Below are 20991 nucleotides of genomic sequence, written 5' to 3' on the forward strand. Positions count from 1 at the left end.
CAGTCATGTGATCAATGCTCAATGTCTTATTAACAGCACACTGAGTCCATCTACTGGGCATTTCAGATAACGCAGCCGGTGTAACTTCACAGGGTTACACTAGCATTAAAACAACATTACCAGTATGAGTAAAGTGCATAAATGGACCCAGACTAGGAAGAGCCGCCTTAGACAATAACAACAGTAGGAGGATGACAATACACACAGACAATAGACACTAAGGGGGGGGGGGGGGATGGGTACTGAATATGGGGTAAATCAAAAGTATAGAGTAGAATCCTCAGCTTAGACCAGAAGGTCCTGAAACTCCTGAGACTCCTGAAAAGAAAACCAGGGGGCCCATGAATCAAGAAAGGCTTTATGCTTGGCTCTCAGCTGTGAGGTAAGTTCCTCCATTCTCCGGATCTCCTCCACCTTTTGGATCCAAAAACTGATAGTCGGAGGCACCGAGAGCTTCCACCTCGCGGGGATACATGACCTAGCCGCTATCACCAGGGAGCACAGACAAGACTTCCGGAGAACACTCATTGGCAGATCCGAGAGAAATACTAAAAACAACATTGTATTGCTTTTATCTGCAATGCTCCAAATACGTTATGTTATCAGCTGGGTCAAATTTTTTATGTTTAAGTATGGCTAGTGTATTTAATATTGTGAGCTGGAATGTGCGTGGCCTGGGTGATCCATCAAAGCGATTTGCTGTGATGGATTATCTACGCCCGTATTTCCCTGCTATTGTATGCTTGCAGGAAACCTACTTAACCACCTCCGGACCGCCTAATGCAGATTTGCGTTCCGGAGGTGGCAGCGCTGCGCACAATCACGCATATACGCGTCATCTCGCGAGACGCGAGATTTCGCTCAAAGCCGGCCCGCGCATGCGCATTGCGGGCCGGCAAAATTAAAAGAACAAGTTCGTCACCAGCCTGCCAGCAACGATCATTGGCTGGCAGGCTGGCGATTTTCAAAAAATCCAATCACAAGTCATATAACAGATCATATTAGTAAATATGATCTGTTATATGGCTTGTCTGCTCCTCTGCTGGTCCTTTTCGTCGGTTGGATCCAGCAGAGGAGCAGACTGAACTGTGAGTACACCAAACACTACACCTTAGCCCCAGATCACCCCCCTGCACCCCAATTAACCCTTTGATCACCCCTTTGATCGCCCCTGTCAATCACTAGTGAAAGGAAAAAAAGTGATCAGTGTAAACTGTCACTTTTTTTTTTTCACTAGTATTGGCTGTTAGGTTTTAGGGATAGTTTAGGCCCCTTGGTTAGGTAGTTTAGCGTGAGTTAGCGCCCAGCCCACCGCACCGCAGTCACTTATTCGCTGTTTAGCGTATCGCTAATCAGCATTTGTACTTTTATAGTATCTGTAAATGATCAAAACTGATCACGGTCAGATCTATAATAGTATTAGTGTCACCTTAGCTCGCCCTCCACCCAAAACGCAGTGTTTGCCCGATCAGGCCTGATCGGTCGCCCACATGTGCGTTCTCCCACGCCCGCCCCACCGCAGTGACAAAAAATATATATTTTTTTGATCACTGCACATTCATTTTACACGCACTGCGGCGATAAAAAAAATCAGTTTTGATATTTTTTATCAACCGCAGCGGCCTCCGGTACTTCGCAAGCCTCCCCTTTGTAAGACAGGCTTGCTTTTTTTCTTGGGTAGTCTCAGGGAATACCCCTAAATTTAGTAGTCCAAAATGTCAAACAGGGGGTATTCTTCTGAAGAGGCCTACAGGATTCTGACCCAGTTGGATGAGGAGTGGGAACCCTCATCTGACGAATCTAGCGGTTCAGAATATGAACCTGTAGAAAGCAGTGGCTCTCTGACCCAAAGTTCGGACGAGGAGGTTGAGGTCCCTGGCAGCACCAGGCGTACCCGGCCCCGTGTCGCTAGACCACAGGTTATGCAGGATCCGCTTCAAGAGCAGCAGAGTGGGGCTGTCGCTGCCGGATCACGTGGTGAGGCATACACCAGCAGCGCAGCCCTCCCTGGACCTAGTACCAGCACTGCCGTACAACATGGTGACGTGGCGAGCACCAGAAGGGCAGTTGAAGCTGGTACGGTGGCACGTGCAGTAGTTACCCCGTCGCAGCCACCGCACAGACAGGCCCATAGAGCCCCTAGAATCCCTGAGGTGCTGGCAAACCCTGATTGGCAGTCACCAACTTCAGCCGCACCATTAGTTCCCCCTTTCACCGCCCAGTCTGGAGTTCGGGTTGAGACGGCTCAAATCGGTTCGGCCCTGCGATTTTTTGAGCTGTTCTTGACTGCGGAGCTCTTGGACTTAGTCGTGGCAGAGACAAACCGGTATGCCACACAATTTATATCCGCCAACCCGGGAAGCTTTTATGCCCAGCCTTTCCAGTGGAAACCAGTCCAAGTTTCCGAACTTAAATTTTTTTTGGGCCTTCTCCTCAAAATGGGCCTGACAAAAAAGCATGAATTGCGGTCATATTGGTCCACGAACCCGATTCATCACATGCCCATGTTCTCTGCTGCTATGTCCAGGGCACGATTTGAGGCCATCCTCCGTTTCCTGCATTTTAGCGACAACACCACCTCCCGTCCCAGAGGCCACCCAGCTTTTGACCGGCTCCACAAAATTCGGCCCCTCATAGACCATTTCAACCAGAAATTTGCAGATTTGAATACCCCCGAGCAAAACATCTGCGTAGACGAGTCCCTAATACATTTTACCGGGCGCCTTGGCTTCAAACAATACATCCCAAGCAAGCGTGCCCAGTATGGGGTCAAATTGTATAAGCTCTGTGAAAGGGCCACAGGCTATACCCACAAATTTCGGATCTATGAGGGAAAAGATCAGACCCTGGAGCCGGTCGGTTGCCCTGACTACCTGGGGAGCAGTGGGAAGACAGTCTGGGACTTGGTGTCACCCTTATTCAGCAAGGGGTACCATCTTTATGTGGACAATTTTTACACAAGTGTGGCCCTCTTTAGGCATTTGTTTCTAGAACGGATTTGCGCCTGTGGCACCGCGCGAACTAGTCGCGTGGGCTTCCCCCAACGGCTTGTAACCACCCGTCTTGCAAGGGGGGAGAGGGCTGCCTTGTGTAACGAAGAACTGCTCGCGGTGAAATGGAGAGACAAGCGTGACGTTTACATGCTCTCCTCCATTCACGCAGACACGACAATCCAAATTGAGCAAGCAACCCGTGTCATTGAAAAGCCCCTCTGTGTCCACGACTATAATGCGCTCATGGGAGGGGTGGACTTCAATGACCAGATGTTGTCTCCGTATTTAGTTTCCCGCAGAACCAGACGCTGGTATAAGAAGGTGTCTGTATATTTAATTCAATTGGCGCTGTATAATAGTTTTGTTCTCTACAGTAAGGCTGGGAGAACAGGATCCTTCCTCAAATTCCAGGAAGAGATCATCGAGAACCTCCTTTATCCAGGAGGTTCCGTGGCCCCATCCACCAGTGTAGTTAGCCGTCTACACGAGCGACATTTCCCCAGTGTCGTTCCTGGTACCTCAACCCAACCGTCACCCCGAAAAAGATGTTGTGTCTGTAGCAGGAGTGGAATAAGGCGTGACACCCGCTATTTCTGTCCTGACTGTCCTGACCACCCTGCCCTATGCTTTGGTGAGTGTTTCCGGAAGTACCACACACAGGTACACCTAGCATAGGGATTGCATCTCACAGGACAGGCACACAGGGCTATTAGGGCCCTTTTACTCACAGCTGCTGCAAACCTCTCCTTTCACCTGGGATAAAGTGCATAACGTACTTTGCCACATCTTTGGGCGATTTGCGCTTTGCACATTGTCCCATGGGGAAGGAGAGGTTTGTTCTATAAAGGTAAAAAAAACCAAACAAAAAAAAAATTACCGGTAAGTAAAAAAGTTTAAAAAAGTTAATATGTTCTGTTCTAAAGTTAATAAAGTTATTGCGTTGCGGCCTGGTTTTTTCTTTTTTCTTTTGTTTTTTTTACCTTCCAGGTGGACCAACCGATCGACTAGTGTAATCTGCGCTGCTGTCAGATTACACGCAAGTTGGTGTATGCGGCGCTGCAAGACGAGATTTCTCCTCTGCAGTAAAAGATACGTTTGCCGAGGCATATGAGCTGAGGAGGTGGCGGTGTTCATATACTTTGGCAAACACTTTGTATATATAAAAAAAAAAATCCCGGCAATGATTTATTCATCCACATCGATTGATGTGAATGGAGAAATCTGGTTTGCCAGGGCATACGAGCTGAAGTGGGTATGGATGTTGGGCGGAGCTCCTATGTCCTGGCAGACGCCTTTCCCCTCCTTTTTCTTTTTTTGGCAGAGATTTTTTCATCCACATTGATCGATGCGAATGAAGAAATCTGTGCCGTTCATTTTTTTCTTTCAGCCCAGAGGCTGAACGGAAAAAAAAAATCTCATTACCTGTATGCTCAATATAAGGAGAATAGCAGAAACTCCTAATGCTGGGCATACATGTAATGATGGTGGAGACCCTCAAATGCCAGGGCAGTACAAACACCCCACAAATAACACCATTTTGGAAAGAAGACACCCCAAGGTATTCGCTGAGGGGCATATTGAGTCCATGAAAGATTGAAATTTTTGTCCCAAGTTAGCGGAAAGGGAGACTTTGTGAGAACAAAATCCAAAAAATCAATTTCCGCTAACTTGTGCCAAAATAATTTTTTTTCTATGAACTCGCCATGCCCCTCATTGAATACCTTGGGGTGTCTTCTTTCCAAAATGGGGTCACATGTGGGGTATTTATACTGCCCTGGCATTTTAGGGGCCCCAAAGCGTGAGAAGAAGTCTGGTATCCAAATGTCTAAAAATGCCCTCCTAAAAGGAATTTGGGCACCTTTGCCCACCTAGGCTGCAAAAAAGTGTCACACATGTGGTATCTCCGTATTCAGGAGAAGTTGGGGAATGTGTTTTGGGGTGTCATTTTACATATACCCATGCTGGGTGAGATAAATATCTTGGTCAAATGCCAACTTTGTATAAAAAAATGGGAAAAGTTGTCTTTTGCCAAGATATTTCTCTCACCCAGCATGGGTATATGTAAAATGACACCACAAAACACATTCCCCAACTTCTCCTGAATACGGCGATACCACATGTGTGACACTTTTTTGCAGCCTAGGTGGGCAAAGGGGCCCACATTCCAAAGAGCACCTTTCGGATTTCACAGGTCATTTACCTACTTACCACACATTAGGGCCCCTGGAAAATGCCAGGGCAGTATAACTACCCCACAAGTGACCCCATTTTGGAAAGAAGACACCCCAAGGTATTCCGTGAGGGGCATGGCAAGTTCCTAGAATTTTTTATTTTTTGTCACAAGTTAGTGGAAAATGATGATTTTTTTATTTTTATTTTTTCATACAAAGTCTCATATTCCACTAACTTGTGACAAAAAATAAAAACTTCCATGAACTCACTATGCTCATCAGCGAATACCTTGGGGTCTCTTCTTTCCAAAATGGGGTCACTTGTGGGGTAGTTATACTGCCCTGGCATTCTAGGGGCCCAAATGTGTGGTAAGGAGTTTGAAATCAAATTCTGTAAAATATGACCAGTGAAATCCGAAAGGTGCTCTTTGGAATATGGGCCCCTTTGCCCACCTAGGCTGCAAAAAAGTGTCACACATCTGGTATCTCCGTACTCAGGAGAAGTTGGGGAATGTGTTTTGGGGTGTCATTTTACATATACCCATGCTGGGTGAGAGAAATATCTTGGCAAAAGACAACTTTTCACATTTTTTTTATACAAAGTTGGCATTTGACCAAGATATTTATCTCACCCAGCATGGGTATATGTAAAAAGACACCCCAAAACACATTCCTCAACTTCTCCTGAATACAGAGATACCAGATGTGTGACACTTTTTTGCAGCCTAGGTGGGCAAAGGGGCCCATATTCCAAAGAGCACCTTTCGGATTTCACTGGTCATTTTTTACAGAATTTGATTTCAAACTCCTTACCACACATTTGGGCCCCTAGAATGCCAGGGTAGTATAACTACCCCACAAGTGACCCCATTTTGGAAAGAAGACACCCCAAGGTATTCCGTGAGGGGCATGGCGAGTTCCTAGAATTTTTTATTTTTTGTCACAAGTTAGTGGAAAATGATGATTTATTTTTATTTTTTTTCATACAAAGTCTCATATTCCACTAACTTGTGACAAAAAATAAAAACTTCCATGAACTCACTATGCCCATCAGCGAATACCTTGGGGTCTCTTCTTTCCAAAATGGGGTCACTTGTGGGGTAGTTATACTGCCCTGGCAGTCTAGGGGCCCAAATGTGTGGTAAGGAGTTTGAAATCAAATTCTGTAAAAAATGACCAGTGAAATCCGAAAGGTGCTCTTTGGAATATGGGCCCCTTTGCCCACCTAGGCTGCAAAAAAGTGTCACACATCTGGTATCTCTGTATTCAGGAGAAGTTGAGGAATGTGTTTTGGGGTGTCTTTTTACATATACCCATGCTGGGTGAGATAAATATCTTGGTCAAATGCCAACTTTGTATAAAAAAATGGGAAAAGTTGTCTTTTGCCAAGATATTTCTCTCACCCAGCATGGGTATATGTAAAAAGACACCCCAAAACACATTCCTCAACTTCTCCTGAATACAGAGATACCAGATGTGTGACACTTTTTTGCAGCCTAGGTGGGCAAAGGGGCCCATATTCCAAAGAGCACCTTTCGGATTTCACTGGTCATTTTTTACAGAATTTGATTTCAAACTCCTTACCACACATTTGGGCCCCTAGAATGCCAGGGCAGTATAACTACCCCACAAGTGACCCCATTTTGGAAAGAAGAGACCCCAAGGTATTTCGTGATGGGCATAGTGAGTTCATAGAACTTTTTATTTTTTGTCACAAGTTAGTGGAATATGAGACTTTGTAAGAAAAAAAAATCAAAAAAAAAAATCATCATTTTCCGCTAACTTGTGACAAAAAATAAAAAGTTCTATTAACTCACTATGCCCATCAGTGAATACCTTAGGGTGTGTACTTTCCGAAATGGGGTCATTTGTGGGGTGTTTGTACTGTCTGGGCATTGTAGAACCTCAGGAAACATGACAGGTGCTCAGAAAGTCAGAGCTGCTTCAAAAAGCGGAAATTCACATTTTTGTACCATAGTTTGTAAACGCTATAACTTTTACCCAAACCATTTTTTTTTTACCCAAACATTTTTTTTTTATCAAAGACATGTAGAACAATAAATTTAGAGCAAAATTTATATATGGATCTCTTTTTTTTAGCAAAATTTTACAACTGAAAGTGAAAAATGTCATTTTTTTGCAAAAAAATCGTTAAATTTCGATTAATAACAAAAAAAGTAAAAATGTCAGCAGCAATGAAATACCACCAAATAAAAGCTCTATTAGTGAGAAGAAAAGGAGGTAAAATTCATTTGGGTGGTAAGTTGCATGACCGAGCAATAAACGGTGAAAGTAGTGTAGGTCAGAAGTGTAAAAAGTGGCCTGGTCTTTCAGGGTGTTTAAGCACTGGGGGCTGAGGTGGTTAACGAAGGAAGGGGCGCAGGCGTTCCATAGGTCATGGATGAGTCATACTTTCCATTCGGCGTTATCTAGCTATTCCCGAGGGGTTAGTGTCTTGGTCCATAAATCCATCCCCTTTCAGGTGCGGTCGTCCAGTGTTGACGCGGAAGGCCGCTTTATTTGCTTACACTGTACTATCTTTACACAGGAGTATCTGTTAATATCACTATATATAACTCCACCTTATAGCAGTGCGGCGTTGTTAATGATAACCCGGATATACCTGTTATGATGGTGTGGGACTTTAACAATACTATTCACCCCTACTGGGATAGATATGGGGGGACGCAGGCAGACGCCGATGGTCCTTTATCAGCCTTTTGTAATTTATTGGAAGAGGTGTCTTTGGTGGATTTGTGGCGCACCCGACATCCCAATTACGCCAGTTCTCTTGTTATACCAGGTCGCACGAGGCTTTGTCACGCATTGATTTGGCACTGGGATCTGAGTTGGTGAGTAGACAGGTGGTGGAGGTGAAATACTTGGCTAGGGCTCTGTCTGACCATTTTCCCTTGTTCCTGCGTCTGTCCACCTCACCAGTGGTTCTCATTTCTCAGAGGCTATGGACATTTAATTATTTCTGGCTACAGGTAATTGACTGTCCATATATTAGTTCTACTATACAGGAGTATTTTGATTTGAATGCAGGCTCGGCTGCGGACGGGGTGGTGTGGGACGCCATGAAGGCTTGCCTAAGGGGAATGCTTATTCAGGGAATTAGTAGACCCAAACTTAAAAGTCGACAGCTTGGGGAATTTTTGAGGGACCGGGTAGAGGTGACAGAGGCGAACTTTGTAGGAAAGGGTAATCAGATGTCTTTATCTATCTGGAAGGAGGCACAGGATGCATATAACTCGCATGTTGGGGAACTTGCTCGCACAAAGCAATCTTTTCAGCGGCAAAAGTATTATGACGAGGGGGAGAAGGCGGGCCACCTACTAGCCCTTGTGGCTAGGGCTCAGTCCACTTCGGCGTATGTCACTGCCCTACAGGGGGTGGATGGGAGAGAAATTTTTGATAGCCAGGATATAGTGTCTGTCTTTGGCTCCTTTTTATGCTGATTTGTATCAGTCACGCCTCGTTTGCAATGGGAAAGATGTATCATCATATCTACAGGGGGTATCCTTGCCTAGGTTGTCGGAAGTTAATGCAGATAGAGAATGCCTTAACTGTCCGCTGCAACTGCTAGAAATTGAGGAGGTAATGTCTTTCATGGCAAATAATAAATCGCCAGGAACTGACAGGTTACCGGTGGAAATTTATAAGAAGTTTTTGGAGATATTTTACTACCTCAGTTCTTGAAGGTTTACCAGGAGGCCTCAGAGACTGGGTCACTTCCGGCATCCATGCAGGAGGCTATTAGTTGTTCTCCCTAAACCAGGAAAAGACCCTCTCCTCCCGGATTCATACCGGCCTATATCCTTGTTGCCCACAGACATAAAGGCATTTGCGGGTGATGCTTTGTTGTTTCTGGCCAAGGCAAGTCATTGCCTACCAGTGGTTCTGGATGTGATCAGTGTCTTTGGGCTCTACTTATGAGCAGCTTCAGACGGATACTGGTTTACCCTCTTCTGACTTTTATAGCTACCTGCAGCTGCGCCATGCCTTTCGGGCTGACCATGATGACTGTATGATGTGCACTGTACATCAAAACAAAATCATTGCCCTTATAGATCGAAGGAACTCTTCGTCAGGAGTTATTTCCCTGCTTTATCAGGCTATACTGGACTTGTTTTTGAGGGACTACCCAGTGAATAGTAGGGAAAGGTGGGAAGCAGAGGTGGGGCCTTTAGAGGAAAACCAGTGGCAGGAGATATTGGAGATATCAGCAGCTCTCAATCAGTGAAGCCCATAGGTTGTCACAATTGTACCTGATCCATCGGGTCTACAAAACTCCCCAGTTTCTGTTTCGTATCGGACTCCGTTTCGATTCCAAGTGTCCTCGATGTGGGGAGGAGGTTGCATGTATGTTAAACATGCTGTGGTCATGCTTGGCTCTCATTAATTAATTCCTAATATGAAGTTACATTGGATGTGACCCCATTCGTCTATGTATTGGGATATGTGGAGGACCTGCCAATCACTGAGCCCAGGAAGGTAGAAGTGGACAGCATGTTATATATAGCTCGTAAGCATTGGCTAGACGAGTGCAGTCCTAGCAGGATTGAATATATAGCCAAGATTAATTGGCTAATCAATCTGGAGTGATGGGTTTATAAGAAAAGGGGTGCTCTGGCTAAATTTGGATTGATGCTCCCGGGCTGGCGTCTAGGGAACTCCAGAGATATCGTCTGGGATTGGTGTAAGGAGTACTAATGTCTGATATATACGTCCGGCTCCATGGTTGGAGGTCTTTTGCGGGGCTTATGGATTGTTTTTCTACTATTTAATGGAGGAATGTTGTGCCTAATAACAAATGTAACTTTGTCAATTGGATCAATGTTTAAATCAAATGTATTGATTGGAGTGAATGATGGTGTTGTCAAGCGGTGAGGAATGTGGCGGATGGAGAGCATCTACAGGTTTTTATGTGGGGGGAGGGTATGGGAGTTTTGGGCTTTCTGTATGTAAAAGTTTATAAAATGTTAATAAAAAAGACTTAATTTATCAAAAAATAATAAAAATTTAGCATGCCCACTGAGTTATGTATCTGTATAGTGACAGCTGCTGTTTTTTTTTTTCTTATTTCTCTGTCCTGCTCACTGAGAAGGCCGCACATGCTCAGTTTCTTCCTTCAACTGCCTCCTGAGCTGTGATAGGTAGAGCTGAGACACACACCCTATTAAAGGATAGGATTGTGGAACATCTAAAATCCCATGGATTGCAAGATGAAAAACAACATGGGTTTACTTCAGGGAGATCATGTCAAACAAATCTTATAGATTTTTTTGACTGGGTACATAAAATAATAGATGGTGGAGGTGCAGTAGACATCGCATATCTAGATTTTAGTAAGGCTTTTGACACTGTCCCACATAGAAGACTTATCAATAAACTGCAGTCATTGAGCATGGACTCCCATATTGTTGAGTGGATTAGGCAGTGGCTGAGTGACAGACAACAGAGGGTTGTAGTCAATGGAGAACATTCAAAACAAGGTCATATTACCAGTGGGGTTTCACAGGGATCTGTACTGGGACCAATTTTGTTTAATATCTTCATAAGTGATATTGCAAAAGGCCTCGATGGTAAGGTTTGTCTTTTTGCTGATGACACAAAGATATGTAATAGGGTTGATGTTCCTGGAGGGAAACGCCAAATGGAAAAGGATTTAGGAAAACTAGAAGAATGGTCAGAACTCTGGAAACTGAAATTGAATGTGGATAAGTGCAAGATAATGCACCTGGGGCGTAAAAACCCAAGGGCAGAATATAGAATATTTGACACAGTCCTGACCTCAGTATCTGAGGAAAGGGATTTAGGAGTAATTATTTCAGAAGACTTAAAGGTGGGAAGACAATGTAATAGAGCAGCACAAAATGCCAGCAGAATGCTTGGATGTATAGGGAGAGGTATAAGCAGTAGAAAGAGTGAAGTGCTTATGCCGCTGTACAGAACACTGGTGAGACCTCACTTGGAGTATTGTGCGCAGTACTGGAGGCCATATCTCCAGAAGGATATAGATACTCTAGAGAGAGTTCAGAGAAGAGCTACTAAACTAGTACATGGATTGCAGGATAAAACTTACCAGGAAAGGTTAAAGGACCTTAATATGTATAGCTTGGAAGAAAGAAGAGACAGAGGGGATATGATAGAAACTTTTAAATACATAAAGGGAATCAACTCGGTAAAGGAGGAGAGCATATTTAAAAGAAGAAAAACTACCACAAGAGGACACAGTTTTAAATTAGAGGGGCAAAGGTTTAAAAGTAATATAAGGAAGTATTACTTTACTGAGAGAGTAGTGGATGCATGGAATAGCCTTCCTGCAGAAGTGGTAGCTGCAAATACAGTGAAGGGGTTTAAGCATGCATGGGATAGGCATAAGGCCATCCTTCATATAAGATAAGGGCCGGGGGCTATCCATAGTATTCAGTATATTGGGCAGACTGGATGGGCCAAATGGTTCTTATCTGCCGACACATTCTATGTTTCTATGTTTCTATAGCTGCAGCAGAAAAGTCACTCTCCATGAGCTTTCAGCTTGATATAAATCTAGCAGAACAATGAATGTGGAGATCTGTGGATCCATGTGAGGTACAGGGCTGGTTCTTTGTTAGAGATTGTCATGTACTATATGATGTTTGGTTTGAATTTTTTTTACATTAGTCATGGGATAACCCCTTTAAGTCGCAATAACTCTGCAGCAGAATCTGCGTTTGTTAAATGTAGACTTTGGTGTTGATCTGAAGATGGAAACCCCATCGACATATGTTGTGTTGTAGACTGCACCCAGATTTGTGATACAGAAAGAAGTCTAATAAACCAGTATTATAATACAGAAAGATGTCTAATACTGTTTGAATGTGGATTTGTTGGTCAGCAATGAATTTAGAGTGCAGTTTCTGGTGGTCAGGTGGGACCTGGTATCAGTGGAAGGATTACTGGTGAATAAACAATGATGCCTCAGCTCTCTAGTAGAAGCCACTGAATGCAGCCTTGTAGCAACCTCCCACAGATTGTTGCTTGAGCATAGCCAGATTGTATCAGTATTTAAAGGGTCACTGAGTTTTTAGCAAACTTTAGATATGTCATAGAGTTTTGACTGGTGTGGGTCTGAGTGCTAATTTAGACTGGCCCATAGATTTTCTATTGAGTACGTCTTGCTTCCTCTCTTGCAGCAAGGAGAGAGAGTATGATATGCGAGCGCTTCTCTCTACTAATTCTAGGGAGCAGTGGGGGTCTCAGCACTCAGACCCACACCAATCATAGCTTATGACATATCAAAAGTCTGCTGGAAGCTCAGTGACCCTTTGAATTAGTATATGAGCTGATTATAATTGCTGTGAAAGGCTGGGTATAAACGCCACAGCTGCCACATGAGACTGAAACCCCACGCATCTGCAGCAGCCAATGGCCACATGATTTGGATGGTAATGACTTGTTTTTTAGGCCTCATTCACAAATACTTGGATTTTCACGGACCACGGTCCGTGAAATCCCATCCTGCTGAGTGCACGAGCACACGGCGCCATTGGTTGCTATGATGCCGTGCACTTTGTGCCACCTACGCTGTACAAATGCACTCGTATAGATCATACGAGTGTATTACTGTACATAGGCGGCGGCATGAAGCACACGGCGTCATAGCAACCAATATCACCGTGCACTCAGCAGGACAGGTTTTTAACGGACTGTGGTCCGTAAAAATCCACGTATGTGTGAATGAGGCCTTACCCCCAGCACAAGGGGTTGAATTTGCATCCACAGGCAGCAGTTATGATGTGTATAGGCAGCCAAATCTATAGGATATGTTACCATAATAGCAACTTATAGACTACAAATACTATAAAACAAAATTGGATATGTTAAATATGCATTTTACTGTGGTCCACAGACTGCTTTAGATTGTCCATCTGATCTCTGTCGGTTATATATACAACTTCAAGAGCCATATATCAAAGACCCCGTTGCCTACCCAAAACTCCAGGTAATTTTGTAAAGACAATAGCACTACATACTGTACATACAGTAAACCTCTATAAAATGTTTTCTCTCTGTCAATGAAAAAAACAACATTTTTTTAAGCCTATTATACGACTAAAATATAAAAGTGACTCCTTCTCACTTCTGTCACACAAGGGTTCAAGAAGCAACGATATAGTGGCCAATATAATGTCAGGCTCACCTAGGTTTAGAGAAAGTATCTTTACCTAGCCTGACAGGGGACTTACCAAAAAAAAGGATGTATCTTTAGAGGTAGGGTGTGGCATGATATGCAACATTTAGTTCCCAAATTGCACCATAAAATCTGATGCAAATTTATGTCTCAGGCCTAGTTCACACGAACGTTTTTTTTGCGGGTGTACGGGACGTTTTTTTGTGTTCCGTATACGTAACCATTCATTTGAATGGTTCCGCAAAAAAAAACAGAATGTGTTCCGTATGCATTCCGTTTCCGTATTTCCGTTCCGTTGAAAGATAGAACATGTCCTATATTTGGCCGCAAATCACGTTCCGTGGCTCCATTAAAGTCAATGGGTCCGCAAAAAAAAACGGAACACATACGGAAATGCATCCGTATGTCTTCCGTATCTGTTCCATTTTTGCTGAACCATCTATTGAAAATGTTATGCCCAGCCCAATTTTTTCTATGTAATTACTGTATACTGTATATGCCATACGGAAAAACGGAACAGAAACGGAAACACAACGGAACTCAAAAACGGAACAAAGGATCCGTGAAAAACGGACCGCAAAAAACTATAAAAGCCATACGTTCGTGTGAACTAGGCCTCAAAGTAAGCCACCCAATACTTGGCGTAAAAAGTGCCTAGCCGTACACATTTATGATCGAGCCTGGGCCATCTGATAAATCTGTTGCAGGTCTAGACAGCCTGTCTAAGTTTACGCCATCTATAGGGTTAGTAAAAAAAGATTGCTTTTGAGATAATAATGTTTCTTCCATCTCAAAAGTTAGTATAGGGGCAACTTTGCTTGGTGTTGCTAAAACTCCACCAAACAGCTCCACATATCTCAGCTAATTGGGATATTTAAACTTACCTGTAGTCATGTGTGAATTATCAGGATTTTACAGAATATTGGGGTCATTTATCAAACTGGTGTAAAGTAGAACTGGCTTAGTTGCCTATAACAACCAATCAGATTCCACCTTTCATTTTCCAAAGGATCTGTCAAAAATGATAGGTGGAATCTGATTGGTTGCTATGGGCAACTAAGCCAGTTCTACTTTACACCAGTTTGATAAATGACCCCATATGTTTTTTTGCTTATTTTGCAGATGTTGGTGTATATGTTCTATTCTGTACCCTATAATCTATTCACTTTGTATGGACTCCTGGTTCCTGGGTGCACGTGGATGCCAGATCTTACCATTATTTATGCCGGTGGATTGGCTCAGGTACTGTGAACATAACATTTAATAAATGAATAATACCCATTGCAGAAAACCTTTTACTGCTGATTCAACTGTGGGAGAGAATTAGACTGGACCGGTCCATAAGGTAAGCTCCAGTGATAATAAAGAAAGCTTCCATCGTAAGGCTAGGGATACATGGCAATCTTGAGCACAACAGGTAGTGTAGCAGGGTATCCATAGACATTAATGGGGTCACACAGCGTTAAAAAATGGATAAACTTTCAGGTTTTTCATGGTCATTTTGCATCCTTGTGTCTATCCATTTCCTAGCCATCTATCCGTTTTTAAAGTCTGTTCATCCATTTTTAAGGGCTGTTAGAAATGGAATGAATTTCATAGTTTTTTTGTTTGTTTTTTACTCCAAACCCTGCAATGCCCTCAGTATATATTATGCCCAACCCACAGTGCCCTCCTTAGTTCCCCTAGTATAAATAATGCCCCATCCATAGTGCCCCCAGTATATACACTCACCTAAAGAATTATTAGGAACACCTGTTCTATTTCTCATTAATGCAATTATCTAGTCAACCAATCACATGGCAGTTGCTTCAATGCATTTAGGGGTGTGGTCCTGGTCAAGACAATCTCCTGAACTCCAAACTGAATGTCAAAGAAAGGTGATTTAAGCAATTTTCAGCGTGGCATGGTTGTTGGTGCCAGACGGGCCGGTCTGAGTATTTCACAATCTGCTCAGTTACTGGGATTTTCACGCACAACCATTTCTAGGGTTTACAAAGAATGGTGTGAAAAGGGAAAAACATCCAGTATGCGGCAGTCCTGTGGGCAAAAATGCCTTGTGGATGCTAGAGGTCAGAGGAGAATGGGCCGACTGATTCAAGCTGATAGAAGAGCAACGTTGACTGAAATAACCACTCGTTACAACCGAGGTATGCAGCAAAGCATTTGTGAAGCCACAACATGCACAACCTTGAGGCGGATGGGCTACAACAGCAGAAGACCCCACCGGGTACCACTCATCTCCACTAAAAATAGGAAAAAGAGGCTACAGTTTGCACGAGCTCACCAAAATTGGACTGTTGAAGACTGGAAAAATGTTGCCTGGTCTGATGAGTCTCGATTTCTGTTGAGACATTCAAATGGTAGAGTCCGAATTTGGCGTGAACAGAATGAGAACATGTATCCATCCTCTGATGGCTACTTCCAGCAGGATAATGCACCATTTCACAAAGCTCGAATCATTTCAAATTGGTTTCTTGAACATGACAATGAGTTCACTGTACTAAAATGGCCCCCACAGTCACCAGATCTCAACCCAATAGAGCATCTTTGGGATGTGGTGGAACGGGAGCTTCGTGCCCTGGATGTGCATCCCTCAAATCTCCATCAACTGCAAGATGCTACCCTATCAATATGGGCCAACATTTCTAAAGAATGCTATCAGCACCTTGTTGAATCAATGCCACGTAGAATTAAGGCAGTTCTGAAGGCAAAAGGGGGTCCAACACCGTATTAGTATGGTGTTCCTAATAATTCTTTAGGTGAGTGTATATGGGCCCACATAGTTCCCCAGTTTGATGAGGATGAGATTGGATCAAGGGCACAGGTGGTGAGGTGTGATCTCGAGATTTAGGTGGCATGCTTCTCCTCTGTGATTAAATAAGTTATGTGGGAAGAACACAGTAGTTGTGTAAAGTGGTTGAGGCGATTGTTGGTCAAAATGTTATAGGATGCTGTCAATTTTTGGGTTTGAATATGACGCAAAAGTCTGCTGAGATGAGGGGTATGGGAGAGAGGACTGAAGTATAGAGTATTGAGAACTCCTTCTTGGGTTATTTTTTGTTGTCAGTGAGTGCAATATGTTGATGGATTTGGCGCATTACATTTATGCTTAGTACTTTACTGGTTTATTTACATGTCGTACTAGTAAGGCCTCATGCACACGACCGTTGTTGGGTTCCGTGTCCGTTGTTCCATTTTCCATGATTTTCTGCGGACCTATTGACTTTTAATGGGTCCGTTGAAAACTTGGAAAATGCACCCTTTGTCATCCGCGTCCATGATCCGTGTTTCCAGTCCGTCAAAAAAATATGACCTGTCCTATTTTTTTCACGGACAACAGTTCACGGACCCATTCAAGTCAATGGGTCCGTGAAAAAACACGGAGGCACACAAGATTGTCATCCGCGTCTGTTTTTTTCCTATCATTTTCAAGGCAAACTTGACTTAGATTTTTTTTTTCACTTTTCTTGTCTGGTGATCCTCCAAAAATCAAGGAAGACACATGGAAAAAAAAACGGACACGGAACCCCGTTTTGCAGACCGTGAAAAAATACTGTCGTGTGCATGAGGCCTAAGAGTGAGGGCAATTATGCCATTTCACATTTAAAGGCTATGGACACCTTTGGGGGCAATTTTAACCCTTTGGATACCTGAGATTTCATTTGTTTCCCTATTTTTCGTGAACCATAACTTTTTTATTTTTCCGGTCACATAGCTGTATGAGGGCTTATTTTTTGCCACCATTAATTATGGCATAAAATGTTGTGGGAAGCGGTAAAAAAATTCCAAATGGGGTAGAATTGGAACAAAACGCAATCCCTCCACTGTTTTACAGGTTTTGTTCCCACAGCGTTTTGTTTACGGCAAAACTGACCCATGCCCTTCATTCTCTGGGTCAGTACAATTACAACGATACCACATATGTATAGGTTCTTTATGTCTACATAGTGTAAAAATACATTTAAACTTTGAGATTTTTTTTTTATATCACCGTATTCTGACCCCCATAACTTTTTTATACTTATGTCTACTGAGCTGTTTAGAGGCTCATTTTTTGCAGAACAATCTGTACTTTTAATTGATACAATTTTGGAGTATGCGTGACTTTTTTATCACATTTTATTAATTATTTTTGTGTAAGAGAAGTAATGAAAAAATGGCAAATCGGACATTTTGACCCTTTTTTCCGTTACGCCATTCGCCGTATTGGAATTTTTTTTCTATTTTAATAGTGTGGGCATTTTCGGTTGCGGTGATACCCATGATGTTTATATTTATTGTTATTTAGGTATTTATTTTTTAATTATACGGAAAAAAAAAGTTTAAAAATATATAAAAAATATATAAAAGTTTAAATCAATAGAGGTGATTTAAATTTTTATATATAAAAAAAAAAAAAAATTGTGATCATTATGTGCCTCATATATAAGCTTCTGAATTTTTTATTTTATTTTGGTTTATCAGGAATTTATTATTAGCTTACTCTGCTCACTTTTGCTCATTTCTTATCTTGGCCTGCTATCTGGTGGGCAAAATAAGAATTGCAGTTTGAATACTGTTAGCTTACTCAGTAAAGCTACCAGTATTCAGCGCAACTACCTATGCCCGGATTGGACACACGGGGCATGGGTAGGAAGCGCGAGCTTCCAGGTTTTTGTGCATGTAGGTGCCGTGATCTTACTTGATCACAGCATCTAAAGCATTTAATTACCGCAATCAGCATTACTGCCGGTCACGGTAATTAGCCGCAGGTCTTTGCTGTATGAAACAGCAGAGATCTGCTGGCCATGACTCCCGCTGCACGTACCAGTGGGTGTTTTTTTTAAGTTAAAATCATTTTTTTCAAATCGTCTTTATAAAAAAATAAAAAATTAAGCCTCTTTCTCTGTACAGTGTTGAGATTCTCTAGTAGCAGACTCTGTGTTTAAACTGTGTCTCATGAGGGAACTCAACTGATGACTCATGTGAAGCCTTATCTCTGATTCCTGACAGCTCATAAGCACTCATTATAGCTCAATTCTTACCAAACTGTTAAGACTATGAAAATGTTTATGAGCAGTTAAAGAGTTCAGAGATATGGACAATATATAGCCATCAAATGAGTGTTTAAAATGAAAGTGAAAGTAAGATGCTCACAGCTAGACTACAACTTCCTCTTTATGCCAAAAACGGCAGAACATTTTTTACAAAGATAAAATGAAAAAAATATTTTAGCCCAAAATGAGCAAACTGCAATCACAACAAAAATCCCCCCAAAGGTATTCCTTAATAGCCTTTAAATGCAAAGTACATTAAGGATAAACTTTACATTTGGAAAATCCCCACCCTAAACATACTTCTCAGTAGTCTTGTTTTATTTTTGGTATGAATGGGGAAAAACAATATTCATTGATTTTAGGGTTTTTACACCGTTCACTGCTATACACTGTAAATTACATATTAACTTTATCGTGCATGTCATAATGGAGCAGACTGCGGCGTAAAGGTTATTTACGCCGCAATCTGCGACTTTTCCCTGCTCATGCCAGGTCTAAAAATTGAGCAAAGTGCAGACGGGGATGTGCCGGCAGGCAAGGAAGCTGGCTTACATTTAGACTGGTGCTGGATATGCCGAGTTACGTAGAGGCGCCTCTTCATAAGTTCGGTGGATCCACTGCCAGATATAGGGGTTATTAAGACCAGCGTTTTGACCCCCCATAGTCATTATGTTACTTATACCACACAGTTAATGCCATGAAAACAGAACCCAAAAAAACAATAGAGGGATGGCTGGGTTTTTTCACACCATCATCCCCCAAACATTTTTAATAGTTTTTTATTAAATGTATTCTAAAATGATATCATTAAAAATCAAACTCGTCCTGTAAAGAACAACCCCACATACGACTATGAAAAAAGTTATGGCTTTCAAAATGCAGAGATAAAAGAACTAAAAGGATTGCTGTGTCCTTAAGGCTGGTTTCACACTGGCGTTGTGGGAAAAGGTGCGGGTGCGTTGCGGGAACATGCACAATTTTTCCGCGCGAGTGCAAAACATTGTAATGCGTTTTGCACTCGCGTGAGAAAAATCGCGCATGTTTGGTACCCAAACCCAAACTTCTTCACAGAAGTTCGGGCTTGGGATCGGTGTTCTGTAGATTGTATTTTTTTCCCTTATAACATGGTTATAAGGGAAAATAATAGCATTCTGAATACATTTATAAGTAAAATAGGGCTGGAGGGGTTAAAAAAAAATTAAATAAAAATTAAACTCACCTTAATCCACTTGATCGCGCAGCCCGCCTTCTCTTCTGTCTTTAACTGTGAGCAATAGGACCTTTGATGATGTCACTGCGCTCATCACATGGTCCATCACATGATCCATCACCATGGTGATGGATCATGTGATGAGCGTAGTGACGTCATCAAAGGTCCTATTGCTCACAGTTAAAGACAGAAGAGATGCCGGCTGCACGAACAAGTGGATTAAGGTGAGTTAAATTATTTTTTTTAACCCCTCCAGCCCTATTTTACTATGCATTCTGTATTCAGAATGCTATTATTTTCCCTTATAACCATGTTATAAGGGGAAATAATAATCGTCACCGAGCAACCGTGCGTGAAAATCGCACCGCATCCGCACTTGCTTGCGATTTTCACACAACCCATTCACTTCTATGGGGCCTGCGTTGCATGAAAAACGCAGAATATAGAACATGTTGCGATTTTCACGCAACGCACAAGTGATGCGTGAAAATCACTGCTCGTGTGCACAGCCCCATAGAAATGAATGGGTCATGATTCAGTGCGGGTGCAATGCGTTCAACTCACGCATCGCATCCCCGTAGAATACTCGCCCGTGTGAAAGGGGCCTAAGGCCTCATGCACACGGTCGTTGCTTTGGTCCACATCCGAGCCGCAGTTTTGGCGGCTCGAATGCGGACCCATTCACTTCAATGGGGCCGCAAAATGTGCTGTCCGCATCCGTTGCTCCGTTCCGCAAAAAAAATATATATATAAAAAAAAAATGTCCTATTCTTGTCCGCGCTTTGCAAACAAGAATAGGCAGTTTTATTAAAGGCTGTCCATGCCGTTCCGCAAATTGCGGAACGCACACGGACGCCATCCGCGATTTGCGGACCGCAAAACACACAACGGTCGTGTGCATGTAGCCTAAAGGGAACCTGTCATCACTTTCCTGGTGATGAATCCTTATTACCTGGCAGATGTGTGCTGTCAGAACATTCATCAGTGGCTCCACAGTGAAGAAAACAGGCTTTTTATTTTACACTAATTTGTCCCTGGGTGCAATGAGACTCAGGCTCTGCTCATCTTCACTGCTGTCTGCGCCCCTACCACTTTGACACGGCCAGGCAGGCAATGTTCGGACAGCACACATCTGCCATGTAATAAGGATTCATCACCAGGTAGGTGGTGACAGATTCCCTCTAAATACCAAAGTAGGCTACATCCGTAACGGGTTAAAGAGAACGTCTCATTATTTAATTTTAGTGTCATTAGATGTATGTATTAAAAAATTACCATGTTTGTTACATTAGATGGTATAGCTGTTCATTTAAAATAAAAATAAAAATCTTTGGATACGCTCATTTTGAACACACAGGTTTCTTCCTGCGTAGGAGATTTCTTCCTGCTTTATGGCAGCTGT

General features: G+C 42.7%; 1 protein-coding gene across 2 annotated transcripts in view; it reads left to right on the forward strand.

The window, feature by feature from the left end:
* Nucleotides 1-20991, forward strand: part of TM6SF1 (transmembrane 6 superfamily member 1) — a 106826-nt gene that overhangs the window by 81867 nt on the left and 3968 nt on the right. Inside the window, exons 8-9 of one of the 2 annotated variants that reach the window (XM_040414059.1) lie at nt 13062-13154; nt 14466-14585. In XM_040414059.1, coding sequence (XP_040269993.1) covers nt 13062-13154; nt 14466-14585 — 213 coding nt within the window. The remainder of the gene's footprint in view (nt 1-13061; nt 13155-14465; nt 14586-20991) is intronic. The other variant, XM_040414060.1, reaches the window with a different exon arrangement.

The sequence above is a fragment of the Bufo bufo genome, chromosome 1 (genome assembly GCF_905171765.1).
Source record: "Bufo bufo chromosome 1, aBufBuf1.1, whole genome shotgun sequence".
NCBI classification, from domain to species: domain Eukaryota; kingdom Metazoa; phylum Chordata; class Amphibia; order Anura; family Bufonidae; genus Bufo; species Bufo bufo.